Source organism: Chiloscyllium plagiosum, unplaced genomic scaffold (genome assembly GCF_037043375.1).
Source record: "Chiloscyllium plagiosum isolate Xiang-an unplaced genomic scaffold, Cpla_swu_hap1 HiC_scaffold_6, whole genome shotgun sequence".
In the NCBI taxonomy this organism is placed as follows: Eukaryota; Metazoa; Chordata; class Chondrichthyes; order Orectolobiformes; family Hemiscylliidae; genus Chiloscyllium; species Chiloscyllium plagiosum.
This window is the reverse complement of record NW_028270144.1, coordinates 2,906,615-2,924,892: the sequence shown is the minus strand read 5'-3', so window position 1 is coordinate 2,924,892 and position 18,278 is coordinate 2,906,615. Positions and strand designations below refer to the sequence as shown.

At 39.9% G+C, this 18,278-nt stretch overlaps 1 protein-coding gene across 1 annotated transcript; it reads left to right on the top strand.

The window, feature by feature from the left end:
• Positions 1-4,639: 4,639 nt before the first annotated feature.
• Positions 4,640-17,883, top strand: LOC122551025 (collagenase 3-like). The gene is made up of 10 exons (XM_043692669.2): positions 4,640-4,777; positions 4,894-5,153; positions 5,901-6,049; positions 8,752-8,877; positions 11,174-11,335; positions 11,659-11,782; positions 13,704-13,837; positions 14,261-14,420; positions 14,511-14,614; positions 17,342-17,883. Exons 1-10 carry the CDS (start codon positions 4,661-4,663, stop codon positions 17,440-17,442), a joined length of 1,437 nt encoding a protein of 478 aa, XP_043548604.2. The 5' UTR covers positions 4,640-4,660; the 3' UTR covers positions 17,443-17,883.
• Positions 17,884-18,278: the final 395 nt, after the last annotated feature.

Genomic DNA, 18,278 nt, shown 5'->3' with positions numbered 1-18,278 from the left:
AATAGACGTTTATAAGGTCGCCCTATGCTCCTATGCTCCAGGAAAGAAAGCTATGACATGATCCTTGAGTTTTTATTATGGCAGGAACTATAAATCAAAACATTCTTGTAACTCCACAGTTTCAAGTATCATGATGTTGCTGCAGCTGGTGTATACCATGGCTAGGTTGACAGATGAAGACGAGTTTATCCATTTGAGGAGCGCGTGTTGTTGTTGGAATGTTATTGCAGCTTGTGTCATTCCTGAGTGTGCTGAGAGAAGAGGGGATGGTGAGGAGGGAGAAGATGGAGGGAGGAGAAGAAATGTGAAAGAAGTTGGGACTGAGAAGTAGAAAATAGTAGGCAGGGAAAGGAAGTGAGTGAAAAGAAGGGAGAGGAGGGACTGAGATGGGTGTCGAGGGAAGTGAATGGAAGGAAAGATGAGGGGAGATGAGGAGGAAGAGGTTGAGGAAGGTTATAAGGTAATGGAGGGGGAGAAGGAGTGCAGTGGCAACAGTGGGGACAAAAGCACAAGGGGCATAGGAGGCTTTTCATCATTTATGTAAATGATTTGGATGTGAGCACAAGAGGTACAGTCAGTAAGTTTGCAGATGACACCAAATTGGAGGTGTAGTGGATAGTGAAGAGGGTTAACTCAGATTACAACAGGATCTGCACCAGATTGGCCAATGGGCTGAGAAGTGGCAGATGGAGTTTAATTCAGATAAATGCGAGGTGCTGCATTTTGGGAAAGCAAATCTTAGCAGGACTCATACACTTAATGGTAAGGTCCGAGGGAGTGTTGCTGAACAAAGAGACCTTGGAGTGCAGGTTCATAGCTCCTTGAAAGTGGAGTCGCAGGTGGATAGGATAGTGAAGAAGATGTTTGTTATGCTTTCCTTTATTGGTCAGAGTAATGAGTACAGGAGTTGGGAGGTCATGTAGCAGCTGTACAGGACATTGGTTAAGCCACTGTTGGAATATTGTATACAATTCTGGTCTCCTTCCTATCGGAACGACGTTGTGAAACTTGAAAGGATTCAGAAAAGATTTACAAGGATGTTGCCAGGGTTGGAGGATTTGAGCTACAGGGAGAGGCTGAGCAGGCTGGGGCTATTTTCCCTGGAGCGTCGGAGGCTGAGGGATGACCTTATAGAGGTTTATAAAATCATGAGCGGCATGGATAGGGTAAATAGGCAAAGTCTTTTCCCTGGGGTGGGGGAGTCCAGAACTAGAGGGCATAGGTTTAGGGTGAGATGGGAAAGATATAAAAGGGACCTAAGGGGCAACTTTTTCACACAGAGGGTGGTATGTGTATGGAATGAGCTGCCAGAGGAAGTGGTGGAGGCTGGTACAATTGCAACATTTAAGAGGCATCTGGATGGGTTTGTGATTAGGAACATAAGAACTAAGAGCAGGAGTGGGCCATTTGGCCCCTGGAGCCTGCTCTGCCATTCAATAGGATCACAGCTGATCTTTTCATGGACTCAGCACCACTTACCCGCCTTCTCACTATGACCCTTAATTCCTTTACTGTTCAAAAATTAACTACCTTAGCCTTAAAAACATTTACTGAGGAAGCCTCAACTACTTCACTGGGCAGGGAATTCCATAACCCTCTGGGTGAAGATGTTCCTTCTCAATTCAGTCCTAAATCTGCTCTCTCTAATTTTGAGGCTATGCCCTCTTGTCCTAGTTTCACCTGCCAGTGGAATCATCCTCTCGACTTCTATGTTATCTATTCTCTTCATAGTTTTATATGTTTCTGTAGGAAACATCTTAGTGTCATCCACAAACTTTGACACACAACATGTGGTCTCCAACTCCAACCATCTTTGTAAATTGTCAATTATTGTTGTCCCAACACTGATTCTTGAGTTACATCACTAGTTACCGATTGCCAACCAGAAAAGCACTCAAATATCTCCACTCTTTGCCTATTTGGTTAACCGTTCCTCTCTCCATGCTAATGCATTGCCTGTAATGCCTTGCATCTTTATCTGATGCAGCAGCATTTTGTGCGGCAAATTGTCAAATGCCTTTTGGAAATCTAGGTCCACCACATCTAACGGGTTCCCATTGTCCACTGTGCTCATCGTGTCTTCATATAATTCCAGTGGATTACTTAAGCTTGACCTGTCTTTGAAGAACCCATGCTACATCTGCCCAATGGACAGTTTCTATCTGGTTGGCTATTTCTTCCTTGATGATAGATTCAAGCATTTTCCCCACTACAGAAGTTAAGCCAACCAGCCTATAATTCACCACTTCTTTTCCATCTCCTTTTTTAAACATTGGCTGTTTTCCAATCTGCTGGAACTGCCCCAAAGTCCAGCAAATTTTGGAAAATTACCACAAATAGGAAGGGTTTAGAGGTATATGGGCAAACGCTGGCAAATGGGACTAGATTAATCTGGTTGGTATGGGCAAGTGAAACAAAAGGGTCTGTGTCTGTGCTGTACACCTCTATGACTGTATGACTCTGTGACTGTACATCTCTATGACAGTATGGCTCTGTGACTGTACATCTCTATGACTGTATGGCTCTGTGACTATACCACTCTGTGACTGTACATCTCTATGACTGTACATCTCTATAACTGTATATCTCTGACTGTATGACTCTGTGACTGTACATCTCTATGTCTGTACAACTCTATGTACGACTCTAAGTGAAAGATGGCTGGAATAGTGAGAAGATAGGAGGAATGGTTTGTTTTACCAACCTCACTGTACAGAGATTGAAGACATTTTCTATTTATCTGCACATCTGTACTGGCAGGAAATGTGGCCAGCATATGGAAAGTTTTGTGGATCTTAGTGATGTGAATATTGCAAAACATTCTCTCAAGAAACCAATGCTTTAATTACTTTCAAATGTGATTATGCAAATGATATATTTACTGTACATGTACAAATAAACATTGCTTTTTTCATGCACATATCCAGGTCAGCATAGGTGCTAATCTTTCATTAGAGGCCAGGATTTGGAGTAACACGGTGACTCAGTGGTTAGCACTGCTACCTCACAGCGCCAGGGACCCAAGTTCAATTCTACTCTGCCTGGAGTTTGCACGTTCTCCCTGTTCTGTGCAGGTTTCCCTGGGTGCTCCAGCTTCCTCCCACAGTCCAAAGATGTGTAGGTAAGATGGATTGACCATGGTAAAATGTCTCATAATGTCCAGGGATGTGTAGACTAGGTGGGTTAGCAAAGGGAAATGTAGGGTTCCAAGGCTAGGGTAGGGGCTGGGTCTGAGTGGGATGTGTCTCCACAGGATTGGTGTGGACTCAATGGACTGAATAGTCAGTTTCCCAGAAACCAAGGAGTCTCATTTTGACTCACGCACTCATTTACAAAGAGCATCCCATAGATACAAGATTTCTTCACAGAACTCTTAGAGACTTTTCTGTAATTTTTACAAAGTCTAGTTAGTAATATATTTCAGAATTCTGAAGTGTCACAGGACTCGTAAAATTACATTGCTTTCTCTCACCGCAAATGCTGCCAGAAATTTCTGTTTTGATTTAGATTTTTGATTTCTGCGGTTTTAATGAATGAAGGAATGCACATTTTGCATTAAGAAACAATGAAATACAGTGAAAAGCTTTCTTTTGTTACCACAATTTGGTGCTGTCTCAAATAATTTAAGAATAAGGTGGGGGGGTAAAAAGGAAAAATAACTTAGAGTCCAGCAGGGTCTGAGCCAGCTCATCATCAACGCTGCCTACACCACCATCCCTCCTCCATCACCTTGCTGTCGTCTACACCAGACCCAACCAACGCTGAAGTCAGGCACTACCCTCACCCCAGACCCATACTGCTCTGCTACCACCTCACTACCCATTCAGCCCATCGACCTGCGTCAGTTAAAAACAACACCTAATCATTTTAATCCCATTCTTCAGCAGGTGGTATATAGCCTTCTATGCCTTGACATTGCAAGCACACTTCAAAATACTTCTCCAATGTTCTGAGGGTTTCTGTCTCTCAATACCAGGTGCATGGTTTTGCGTGTGATGTACAGCAACTTGACAGGGATTCAATGTGGAAGCAATGAATTCTCCAGCTTCCAGCTCTTCAGTGATATTCTCATTTCATGTCAGCAAATTGTTCTGGTCCATTTCTCACCTGTCAGAAACTATGTAGATGTGAAATGTTTTAAGAGATCTCAACAGGTATGCTATCATAGGCTCTGAGTTTACCTGTTTAGGACTTGAAAGAATTAGCCAAATTTTTGTATTGCCTCCTGGCTCTTGTTTAGCATATGATGACGCATTGTGATGAGAGATTTGGTTGCATGACACCACTTCACCACAATATAATAATCCATCATGAAATGTTACCCATTTCCACTATAGTTAGAAAAGAATACAATTTCCTAGAAACTCAACATTCATCTTTGTATGTTGTAGTGACATGACAGTTAATTTCAACATTGTTTGAAGTGCTTCTTAGTAGCTAATATAGTTTTCAGCATAACTGACTGGGTGAAGGAAGGAAAGAATATCCTTTAATGGACTTCCTGGCTGCGCTTAACCAATTATGAGACGACTGGTTTTAGCTCTAAATCACGTTTGAATCACCCTGTAATTAACCCAACATCGGTGATAAAACACTATAAAAGCCACAGTGAGAAAGCCAGAGATACAATTTCCTCTCTCAATCTTCAGTTGAGAACAGAATGATGAAGTGCCTTTGGTTTTCAGTTTTATTTATTGTACTTTATATCACATTTTCTTCCGCTGTTCCACTACTTTCAGAAGTGGAGAAAAATGAGCAGGACCGGCAATTTGCAGAGGTATGGTGTGGAGTGCAATTAGCAAAATAAAATTTGTGATCCCTTTAAGTTTAAACATTTTCTTCTTTCACAGCTAATATCAAGTTTAATAATGTGAATATTTATTTTTCTTGAAGACATACTTGAACAGATTTTACAAGCTTGAAGACAGTTCAACAAAGTTTGCAATCAATCTGCCAATAAACTATGTATCAAAGAGGTCCCTATCAGATAAGATTAAGAAAATGCAAGAATTCTTTGGTCTTCGGGTAACTGGGAATCTGGATTTGGCAACAATGGAAGTCATGGAAAAGCCTCGATGTGGAGTCCCCGATGTTGCTGAATACAATCTCTTTCCAAGAAAGATTAAATGGAAGAAAAACAATATCACATACAGGTAACAGTTTTTATAATATTTCATGACATTATTTCCGTGAGTGATTGGGCCAAAACTTGCTCGAAAAGTCAGCTTATGCTAAATATGCTAAGTATGCATGTTCTTATTAATGCACAAAATTGACAGCAAGTTTAGGGAATGGTTGTGGAGTGGAATCTCTCGGTTGATTTGTTTTATTCAGTCATTTCTTGAGAGAAACAGCATCTAGTTCTTAGCCTCCATTTTGGCTAAATTTACTTTAAAAATGGCCATTAATTGGAGCATAAAAATTGGTAATTAAAAGTATAAGTAATCTCTTCTTGATCTGATATTTCTGAATTAATCAGTCTGTGCCTCAGAAGGACACAATGTCAACTGTTCAATCTCTCATCATTGTTGCAGAAACATTGAAATTTTTAAGTTCAATGAAGGTTTACTTTTTCATTTTGTTATTTTCTGTCCTCTCCGAATTTAACTTTCCTTTCACCCTCTTTTCTCTTTCTGTAACTGATTGACTCTAATTTACAACTTCTTCATTGTTCCTTTCTTTGTTTTCAATCCTAAATGAACTCTCGCTCCACTGAGGTCCCATTACTCTTTATTCTCACATAGCATTTCCAGCAAGTTATTGGATAAGTTATGTTTTTATAATCGGAAAGGTGTCGTAAAATACCTAATCTGCAGCATTTGCTACAAAGTGCCTGCTCCACCAAAATGTAGTTGTTATTTTTATCCCAATACCTTTATTTTCTATTTTCTTTCATAAAGAATAACAAACTACACCCCCGATCTTCAGTCTGTGGATGTGGACACAGCAATTTGGAAAGCTTTTATGATTTGGAGTGAAGTCACACCTTTGAAGTTCACAAGAATCCATGAGGGAGAAGCTGATATCATGATCTCTTTTGGAACTGGAGGTAAAGAGTGATAAAATCATACAGCCATCCAGCATGGAAACAGACTCATTGGCTCATTGGCCCAACCATGTTCCCAAACTAAACTCGTCCAACTTGCCCACGTTTGGCCCATATCCCTCCACACCTTTACTATACATGTACTTATCCAACTGTCTTTTAAACTTTGTAATTATACCTGAATCTACCACTTCCTCTGGTAGTTCATTCCACACATGAACAGCACTCTGTGTAAAAACGTTGCCCCTCATGTCCTGTTTAAAACTTTCCCCTCTCACCTTAAAAATATGCCCCTAGTTTTGAACTCCCCTACTCTCGGGAAAAATCCCTTGCTATTCACTTTATCGATGCTCCTCATGATTTTATAAACCTCTATAAGCTCACCACTCAACCTCCTATGCTCTAGTGAAAATAGTCTCAGCCTATCCAACCCATTTTTTTTATAAATCAAACCCTCCAGACCCAGCAAAATCCTGGTTAATCTCTTCTGAACCCTCTCCAATGTAATAGTATTCTTCCTATAACAGGGTGACCAGGACTACACACAGTACTCCAGGACCAGCCTCACCAATGATCTGTATAAACCTCAACATGTTGTCCCAGCTCCTTTACTCAATGGTCTGAACAATGAAGGCGAGTGTGCGAAACAACTTCTTCACCACCCTCTTTACCTTCAAACTTCAAACAATTATTTACCTGAACCCCTAGGTCTCTGTTCTATAACACTCCCCAGGGCCCTACCATTGACTATGTAAGTCCTGTCATTGTTTGTTTTAGTAGAATGCAATACCTTGCATTTATTCAAATTGAAACTCCATCTGCCACTCCTCAGCCCATTGACCCAATTGATCAAGATCTGTTTGTAATCTTAGATCACCTTCTTCATTGCCCACTATACCAACAATTTAGACATCATCCGCAAATCATTCTCATCCAAATCATTTATATCAATGACAAATAAAAGTGGACCCAATACTGATCCCTGTGGAATACTGCTGGTAACAGCCCTCCTGTCTGAAAAACAACCCTCCACCACCCTCTGTCTCCTCCCATTAAGCCAATTTTGGATCCAATTGGAAAGCTCATCCTGAATCCCAAATCATCCAACTTTGCTAAATAGTTTGCCATGTGGAGCTTTGTCAAAGGTTTTACTAAAATCCATGTAAACAAGACCTACTGCACTGCCGTCACCAATTTGATTTGTAGCTGACTTCAGAAAAAATCTTTTATCAGTCTGTGGATGATTTCACAGTGAAATGACTAGTCATAAAACTTTAGGAATTGAATTCAAATATATACTCATGAATATTTGCTTTAGTAAATATTCCCAGTTTCTAATCATGGGCAGCACGGTGGCTCAGTGGTTAGCACTGCTGCCTCACAGCGCCAGAGACTTGAGTTTGATTCCAGCCTTGGGCAGCTGTCTGTGTTGAGTTTGCACCCCGTGTCTGTGTGGGTTTCCTCCCACAGTCCAAAGATGTGTAGGTTAGGGTGGAATGGCCGTGCTAGATTGTCCATAGTGTACAGGTTAGCATTAGTCAGGGGTAAATGTAGAGTAATGGGGTAGGGGAATAGGTCTGGGTGGATTAGTTTTCAGAAGGTCAGTGTGGGCTTGTCGGGCTGAATGGCCTGTTTCCCCACTGTAGGGATACAGTAACAAAAAACATTAGGAGACTTCTTAGCGACATATTGCAACTGTATATTATCAAAGTTTTCTTTTACTGTGATTAGATTTTCCATTTGAGGAAAGGGATTCAGAATTTCCAGATGGTTTAGTGTGATGTACTGATGAAAGCATCAGAACATGTAGGATTCCTAACTCACTCTCTCACCAGTGTTGTTAGTTATAGCAGTGCAATTCACTTCTTCACACCGAGGTTAAGTTGGGGGAGATCAGGAAGAAATCATCCAGAAATTCTCATTTCTGCTCAAACAACCACCATTGAACTGTTGGTGAAATATCATTCACTATTTAGTGACAAACGGAGAATAGTCCTGGTTCCTGTGAAAATGAGCAAGTGTCAATGGGTGGTTGAGAACTTCAATGACCTTAGATAGAGAAATCCGTAGTCACTGGAAAATAGGCCCATTGACATCAACGGTGTGGTCATCGTCAATTTACGAAATGTTTTCCATTGGATAGTCCCTGTTTGTGTCATGTGCATGCATTTTTAGGAAACAAATTGTGGTACATAGCAGTTTGAGTGCTAACTGGGGAATCAAGCTCCTACGAGTTTCATTAAAATGTTCAGCAGCAACAATAAGGTAGATGTACAGTGACCGCTGACAGGCCGGAAGGAGCAGGATTTCTCTCTCAGACTCCATAGGAATGGTGCTGGCTCCATGACAAGCTCCAGCTGTTCGATAATCACCTTTCCTTAGAACATATCCACATCGAGAAGGTTATACTGGCCTTGAATAGGTGAGCTATAAAATACCCTGATCTCTCAGCTCGCTGGCACTGGGCTGAAGGGCCAGACTCCCTCAAAGTGGACAAGGCATCCCATCACCTGAGTTGTACCTCAAGTTGGCCTCTGGTTGGCCAAATCTATCCTGAGAGCTCATTTGTGAAAAGAAGAACTTGTTACACAATGAACAGTTGCTTTGATTGTTGGTGTTGGTTTCAATTTGTAGTGTTTAGCATGTTACCAGCTAGTCACAGGCTCGGTATGAACTCTGATGTTTCTTTGTTCCATTATTTCCAGAACACGGTGATAGTTATCCCTTTGATGGAGCGGATGGATTATTGGCCCATGCTTTCCCCCCTGCAGCAGGCATTGGAGGTGACACACACTTCGATGAAGATGAGACCTGGACAATGGGGTCAAATGGTACATAAACTGACCAGAGTTATTAAAGTGATCCAGTAGAGAAAATGTGAACAAGTTAATAGGATATTTCTAGTCAGAAAAGAACTTAGTTGTTAACTAACAATATTAATTTTGAGAGGTTTATTTTGCAATATCTTAATGTTAGAATGTAGAACATTACAGCGCAGTACAGGCCCTTCGGCCCTCAATGTTGTACCGACCTGTGGAACCAATCTGAAGCCCATCTAACCTACACTATTCCATTTTCATCCATATGTTTATCCAATGACCATTTAAATGACCTTAAAGTTGGTGACTCTACTACTGTTGCAGGCAGTGTGTTCCACACCCCTACTACTCTCTGAGTAAGGAAACTACCTCTGACATCTGTCCTATATCTCTCACCCCTCAATTTAAAGCTATGTCCCCTTGTGCTAGCCATCACCATCCGAGGAAAAAAGCTCTCACTGTTCACCCTATCTAACCCTCTGATTATCTCATAAGTCTCAATGAGGTCACCTCTCAACCGTCTTCTCTGTAACAAACACAGCCTCAAATCCCTCACCCTTTCTTTATAAGACCTTCCGTCCATACCAGGCAACATCCTAGTAAATCTCCTCTGAACCTTTTCCAACGTTTCTGTATCCTTCCTATAATGCAGTTACCAGAACTGTATGCAATAACCCAAGTGCAGCCGCACCAGAGTTTTGTACAGTTGCAACATGACCTCATGGCTCCAAAACTCAATCCCTCCAACAATAAAAGCTAACACGCCGTATGCTTTCTTAACAGACTTATCAACCTGGGTGGCAACTTTAAGGGATCTATGTGTATGGACACCGAGGTCTCTCTGCTCTCTGATTCATCTGCCAAGAATCTTACCATTAGCACAATATTTATTATTGTTGTTGCTCCTTCCAAAGTGAATCACCTCACACTTTTCTGCATTAAACTCCATTTGCCACCTCTCAGCTCAGCTCTGCAGCTTATCTATCCACTATCCACAACTCTACCAACCTTAGTGTCATCCACAAATTTACTAACCCATCCTTTGCTAATACCCTTATCCAGGTCATTTATAAAAATGACAAACAACAGTAGACCCAAAACAGATCCTTGCCGTACACCACTAGTAACTGTACTCCAGGATAAACATTTCCCATCAACCACCACCCTCTGTCTTCTTTCAACTAGCTAATTTCTGATACAAACCACTAAATCACCCTCAATCCCATGCCTCTGTATTTTGTGCAATAGCCTACCGTGGGGAACCTTATCAAATGCCTTACTGAAATCCATATACACCACATCAACTGCTTTACCCTCATCCACCTGTTTGGTCACCTTCTTAAAGAACTCAATAAGGTTTGTGAGGCATGATCTACCCTTCACAAAACACTGTTGACTATCCTTAATCAACTTATTCCTTTCTAAATGATTATAAATCCTATCTTATTACCCTTTCAACACTTTACCCACAACCGAAGTAAGGCTCACTGGTCTATAATTACCAGGGTTGTCTCTATTCCCCTTCTAGAACAAGGGGACAACATTTGCTATACTCCAGTCTTCTGCATTATTCCTGTAGACAATGAAGACTTAAAATCAAAGCCTAAGACTCTGCAATCTCCTCCCTGGCTTCCTAGAGATCCTTGGATAAATCCCGTCCGGTTACATGACATTTCCTAATGGCTATATAACTACAGCCCGAAGGACTACAAATCTATTTTAATTCCCCTGAGAAATTCAATGTCATTAATTTGTTATGCCAGTTCTAAAGAAGGTTCTGGAATAGTGGTGCTGGAAGAGCACAGCAGTTCAGGCAGCATCCAAGGAGCTTCGAAATCGACGTTTCGGGCAAAAGCCCTTCATCAGGAATAAAGGCAGGAAGTGTCATATTGAATTCACAGCATCAAATTGATTTCTCTCACTGCAGAGGCTGCCAAATCTGCTACTTTTCACCATCACTTTCTATATTTCATTTATATTTCCAACATCCACAGTTCTTTGCTTTGCTTCATTTCTGGAAGTTTTATACGTGTGTGATGTTCTGGATGTTTGTCCAATTACCTTTAAATAATTTATTATTTGTAAATGTATTGAAAATGTTTAAAAGCTATGGTAAGGCATGATTCACTCATCTCTAAGACAAAATATGAATACAATACAGGTTATTAAATATTTGAGTGAATATTTCTGTTGTGTTCTATTTGATTAATAGATAGTTACTTTGTTGGTTTATGATTTTAAATTTTCAGTGGAGGTAAATGTGTTGGAATTGATTTTAAACAGGCTGCTTTGTGATTGTTTCATTTAGGTTATAACTTGTTCCTTGTGGCTGCCCATGAATTTGGCCATGCACTCGGACTGGCTCATTCTCGTGATCCAGGTGCATTAATGTACCCGACCTACACATATACAAGTATGGATGAGTTTCGCCTTTCTTGGGATGATGTCAAGGGAATCCAGGCTCTGTATGGTAGGTTCACGTCTTAAAGAAAACCATACATTTTCTTTCTACATCTTGCTGGAATTTTTTTCTCTCTCTGTAAAGTTACTGGAATAAGTAATAGAATGATTTAGAATTTCTCTCTTCCTTTCTAGGACCTTGACTGCTCCCTCCTGCATAAATAGTTTGACACAATCAGAGTTTCACCAATCATTTAAGTTCTGTAAATTTTACAAAGTTAATGTACTTTAAGTAAAATTGGACAGTCGTGATAAGTTGCATTACTCTGGGAATATGGATAATGCAGCAAACAGTTTCTTCTATCTTGCTTACCGAGATTTGTGATTACTTAGGTGCATCAAAACAGATAATCACAAATCGCAGACCACCACAAAGGACACCAAAGAAATGCAGTCGTAAGTTGTCATTTGATGCGGTCGTTAGTCTTCGAGGAGAAATGCTTTTCTTCAAAGACAGGTAAGAATAATGTCAAGCAAACCAGACTATTTTTATGCCTGTTTATTTATCATTGATGGTTTTATATAGGAAAATCATACCAGAACTTCAGGTACTAGAGGAGAAATTGCACAGATTAGACCTGTTTGTTTTGAGAATTTAGAAAGTTACAGGTGATTAGATTAAGATCAAGAAATGAACTGTAAAAGTCAGGGGAGATAAACTATTCCCACTGGTTGGGAATTTGAGAACTAGGGGTCATAGTCTGAGAGTTAGGGCCAGACCGTTCAGGAGAGATGTTTGGAAGCATTTTGGGTGGGAGAGGTTTGGAACTGTCTTTCACAAATAGCAGTGGATGATGGATCCATTGCTAATTTAAATCCGAGACAGATGATGTTTTGTTAAGCAAAGTTATTAAGGGACATGGGCCAGAGGCAGGTGAATGAAGGCAGGTCACAGGTCAGCTATGATCTCACTGAATGAAGGAACAGGCTCGAGGGGCTGAATGGCCGACTCCTGTCTCTGTGTTCTTAAAATGTTTTACAATAATATTTGAGTGTGCTTTCGATAAACATCCCTGATCACTTTCTTTTCAATTCTCGGACTTGTTCTAGAGTCATAGAAATGTTTAGCACAGAAACAGACCTTTCGGTCCAACCCGTCCATGCTGACCAGATATCTCAACCCAATCTAGTCCCACCTGCCAGCACTTGGCCCATATCCCTCCAAACCCTTCCTATTCATATACCCATCCTTTTAAATGTGTAATTGTACCAGCCTCTGCCACTTCCTCTGGCAGCTCATTCCATACACATACCACCCTCTGTGTGAAAAAGTTGCCCCTTAGGTCTCTTTTATATCTTTCCCCTCTCACCCTAAAGCTATTTCCTCTAGTCCTGGACTCCCCGACCCCTGGGAAAAGACTTTGCCTATTTACACTATCCATGACCCTCATAATAGAGTTAAGGAGAATCCAAAGAGTTTTTACAAATACGTTAAGGACAAAAGGGTAACTAGGGACAGGATAGGGCCCCTCCAGGTTCAGCAAGGTGGCCTTTGTGTGGAACCACAGAAAATGGGGTAGATGCTAAATGAATATTTTGCCTCAGTGTTTACTGTGGAAAAGGATGTGGAAGATATAGTCTGTAGGGAAATAGATGGTGACATCTTGCAAAATGTCAATATTACAGAAGAGGAGGTGCTGGATGTCTTGAAACGCATAAAGTTGGATAAATCTCCAGTACCTGATCAGATGTACCCGAGAACTCTGTGGGAAGCTAGAGAAGTAATTGCTGGGCCTCTTGCTGAGATATTTGTTGCTTACAGTTCTCCATATGCAAGGATTTACAGAAGTGATGATCAAAGCCAAAGAGTTTTATTGGATGAGATAATAAACTGGTGCCAATGCAGTCTGGATAATCTGGTACAGATTCCATTGGCTGGTTACAAAGTGGAATAAAGACAATTGTATCATTTCTTTCCTGATCTCAGGATATGCTAAAGTGCTTTACTGCCAACTTGAGGCTGTCACTGTTTCAATTGAAGTCATATTTGTACTGGCTTGGAACCCAACATTCCCCTAGTAATTTTGCCCAGAGAACATTTCAGGACATGTGCTGCTTACCTAAAAACCGGAAAAAAAACTGTCGATGTTGTAAATGAAAAACAAGCACAGAACTTGCTGGAAAAGCTCAGCATCTCTGGCAGCACCTGTGCAGAGAAATCAAAGTTAAGTTTCGGATTCAGTAGCCCTTCACCGGAATAGGAAGGGTCACTGGACCTGAAACGCTAACTCTGATTTCTCTCCACAGATGCTGCCAGAGCTTTTCCAGCAATTTCTGTTTTTGTTGTTGGTGTTTATCTATGTTGGGTTCCAGAATAATTATGTATAATACAAGTGAGTTATTTGAATATGCTGGAATAAATCCTTGTTATTCATTAGGTTTTTCTGGAGGAGACATCCAACAGTGCCTGAGGTTGAATTGACTTTAATTCGGTCATTCTGGCCAAAGTTACCTGCACGGATCGATGCGGCCTATGAAAACCAGGAGAGGGACTTCCTGGTTGTTATTAAACGTTGAGTACTGCTACTTCTCTTTTGTGAAGAACACAGGAATTTTTAAAATACAATTGTATGGAAACAGCAAAGCTACAATTGGGGCATAGTTTTTTGGAACATGAATTGAAATCACAATGAGCTTTTACAAGACTTTCTCAGTTTTAAATTTAAAGAAAACGTTTTAGAAAGTTTTTGAATCTTTGCTAGTGACTGCAGCTATATATTGTTATGCTACACACAATGGGCTGAGCTTTGCCAATAAATGAACACGAGGCAGTAAAGCACAACTCTGGAAAAGTATCTCTTGCAAAATGAACCACAAATGTACTATTAGGAGGGAGTTGTGATTGGTCTTAGCTGAGTTGAGGAGATTGAGGATTTGAAGAAAGAACAACTTTTATTAATGTGCAGATGCTAATCGATTTTGTGTAATCTCACAGGGAACAAATACTGGGCCATCAATGGCTATGATATCATGCCAGGTTACCCAAAGTACATCTACCGATTCGGTATTCCGAAATCCGTCAGGAAAATCGATGCAGCTGTACATATTGCGGAGACATCAAAGACTCTATTCTTTGCAGGAGACCAGTATTGGAGGTAACGGTTCATTCTGAACGTAAATATTCATCAATGTTTCTCATCACCAACACGTCACTGTTTACATAAAGAATGTGCGTCTCTTTCCAGTTATGATGAACGGAAACGAGTGATGGATGAAGATTCCCCACGCCTGATAGCAGATAACTGGCCAGGAATACCCGGGAGAGTGGATGCAGCATTTGCACAACATGGTAAATTTAAAAGCAAATAATCAATAAACTATTGAGATAGTCAAAGTATCTATGTGCTGTTTGCGTGAGCTGAAGTTTAATTTTAACTGACATTGCAATGAAAAGAAGCACTTCTTTAATGTTGAGTGAATATTGCAGAACACTTCCAAGTGCTCAGTGTGTTAACTCCATGAGTACATGAAGCATGAAAACAAACAAATTGCAGGGGATCACAGCAGATCAGAGAAAGCCAGCTAATGTTTCCAGTCTAGATGACTCTTCATTAGAACTGGACTCGAAATGTTCACTTGTTCGCTCTCTCTCCATGGATACTGCCTGACCTGCTGTGATCTCCAGCATTTGTGGTTTTCAGTCCAGATTCCAGCATCTACAGTAATTGGCTCCTATATAATACATGAACCATACAGACAATGCCTATTGCAGTAGAGATCACCTGCTTTAAGGGGATGTGATCGGAGACTGGCCAATAATGGGGTCAGCAGAGTTACATTGCCTCTTGTGTTGCCACTTGCTATTTGTTGACCCATTGTGTTCCTGGTCGAATAGGGGCAGAAATGATTGGCATTTATTTCCAATGTCTGCTAGAGATTTATGGAAGGACAATATTTATTCGATTTCCTTTTAATATTACCTTCAGAAATATGAAAAAAAAGTCACTTGATCCATTTCAGTGAACTTTGTTTCTGAGCTCTGGCATGAAGCTGTTCTTTTAATTGTTGTTCATTTGTTCAAATGTAAGGGTAGAATTTCGATAGAAGTCCTCATCTCCCCCATAACCTCAGCAGGATCTTGTTGGAGCCTGAGTAGATGATATAAATGCTGTTTCACTGGGCTTTCCACTGACTGTGGACGTTAGTATGAGACATCATGAGAAGGTTTATGCGAATTCTTAATGACAGCGATGATACAGTAAAAAGCTGGGAACAAGGATGAAGGTAGTTAGGGAAGAAAATTGGTCGGATAAGCCAGCCTCAGTTTGGATGGTTATCTTCCAAGAACTATTGAAGGTAGTCGTGTGTTTGAACAAGGAGGATCCACTGGACTGAGTTCATTTGTTAAACGTTAATGCAGTTAATTTTTCAGTTAAAGGGACAACATGATGTTCAGATTCTTATTGTGATCTTTCTCAGAACATGAAATGATGATTGTTGGTGATTATTTTCTTTACGTTCATCCAGAAAACATTTAATGTTTCTCTGCTGTTGCCCAAAGCTCCTCTGTACCCAACTGTTTGTGACAATGTTGTTACTTTGTGAGATTATTTTATCCTGGCATTTGTTTGAAGAGAGATTGTAAGTAGAGGGGCCGAGCTGAGAAAGTAAACAATTTGTGAGGCTTTGGGGATGTCTGAAGCTGGGAGTGTGGGAGGAGGCTGGGTGTGGCCAGTTCTCACAAACCACGCTTTAGAGTCTTTCTTTGTTTTTATGTTTAGTTTTAAGCAGAAGCCTGTAGAGCTGGAGGTTTCAATGAATGTCTCTGAGCTGCTAATCTCACCGGTTTGGAGAACCTGATATGAGGATCTGTGTCTGAACGTGTGTTTTCCCAAGGGGTTTGTGGTGGGATATTATTATATTGGAACAGTTATTTTGAAATAGTTTTTGTATCTATTATTCAGTTAAGTTTTCCAATTAAGTTATTCTAAATTCCTCTTTCTTTTGTTTGTTTTTTAACTATAGTGTTTAAATAAATTGTGTCTGGCCAGTCACATCCCATCTGGAACATGGAACTTCACATCTACCTTTAAAATAAGAAAATGTTAGGGTCTAGGTCACCTTCATAAAATGTTTTGAGGAGCCGGGTCTGGTCCATAACATGGTTCTTAATCAATTTCAGGCTTTTCTCTCAGATGGGTTTGCCTTGGTGAATGTACAGAAATGAATTTTTTGTATTTGCTCTAAATTTACCAATTGCCAGTTGGAGCCATTATCCTTTGGATTTAGTCCCATCAGTTATTTTGAAGTGGTGTTGGATATTTATTGCCTGAACAATCACTTTCTTATCCCTGGAAGTCTCATTATTTGTACGTGTTCTGTATTCCATTGGTGCTCTATTAGTCTGGCAGCTCACAGTTTTAAAGGGTCCTTTGTGTTTCTGTTTTCAGGACTTGGTACAACAAGTGCTTGACCCTAGTTTTTTCTAGCTTGTACTCTGTTGTTTGGACATTATATTTCAGCATTTTGTTAGCTTTTATGATTGTTATCTACATTGGTTTAACATATTGATTGCGAAACATACTAAGATCCAAATTCACGCAGTATGTACATTTTTAATTAATTGAGTGTATTACAGTTATCCTCAATGAACCTTTTCATTGTTCCGTATAATTGCAAATTTTGCCAGACTCTTTTAAAGTTCCTGAGCTACTTCTCCCGACCTTATTGTCCTTCTTGGCTTTGTATTGTCTATGAATTTAATCTTTTTCTGAATCTAAATTATGTTGCAAATTGACAATGTCAGCAGACTAAAAGCAAACTCTTTTCCATAATATGTCTTCAATTAGTATTTTTAGACAATTTATTTAATTCAAATTCAAAATAACATTCTGACTTTGATATTCTGTACATCTGTTTTAAAGCAATTATTAAAAAAGAAAATGTTGTAAGGTGTAGAAACAATAAATGTATCTGAGAAATATGTTGGATTTGTTTTATTTTCATTTGTGATGCATTGATTGAAACTGTTTATTGACACTGAAGTAAGACCTCTGTTTTGCATTCTGTTTTATAGGATATATTTATATTTTCCATGGACCACATCATTTCCAATTCAGCATCAGAGAGCAGCGAATGACTGGGATGCACAGAATCAATCAGTGGGTGGGCTGTTAGATAAATGCATTTACGCATTTATCAAATTGATAGTGCACTCTGTACTAAACCATTGTGAATAGATTATATGCAAAATACCTCTCACCATTAGATGGTGCTTAAATGTTATTACAATCCAATGTAATTATTGTAAACAAACAAACTAATTGAAACAATTCAACATCATTCTCGTATTTTTTGTCATTTACTATTCAACGCTGGAAGCAAAATATGTTTCCAAAATTTGATGTTATTTATTTTTCACAACAATGCTGCAGTGCATGTAAATATGGTAGATCTTGAGATATGCCACTGATGTGTTTTTATTAAATGTTAAATGATATCATTCTGTACATGTTTGAACAGTGAGGGGCTAAATTGGGGTAAAAACAGTGTATGACTAAAATGAAGTGTAGGGATGTTGTACATCCTGATCATTTTTCAACTAATATGTTGCAAACAAAATTAAAAGACATGAAATTTAATTTGCTGACTGATTCTCTGTGTTTTGCGCTTGTCATTCCGATGTTATAATGTTAAGTGAACATGAAACTACCTTTAAAACATAGTCAATCTTCTTTTCAAATTATTAGAATAGGATCCCTATGGTGTGGAAACAGGCCATTTGGTCCAACAAGTCCACACTGACTCTCCAAAGAGCATCCCACCCCTACCCTATTACTCCACATTTACCCCTGACGAACGTACCTAACCTACACATCCCTGAACACTACGGGTAATTTAGCACAGGCAATTCACCTGACCTGCACATTTCTGGACTGTGGGAGAAAACCAGAGCACGTGGAGGAAACCCACATAGACACAGGGAGAATGTGCAAACTCTACACAGACAGTCA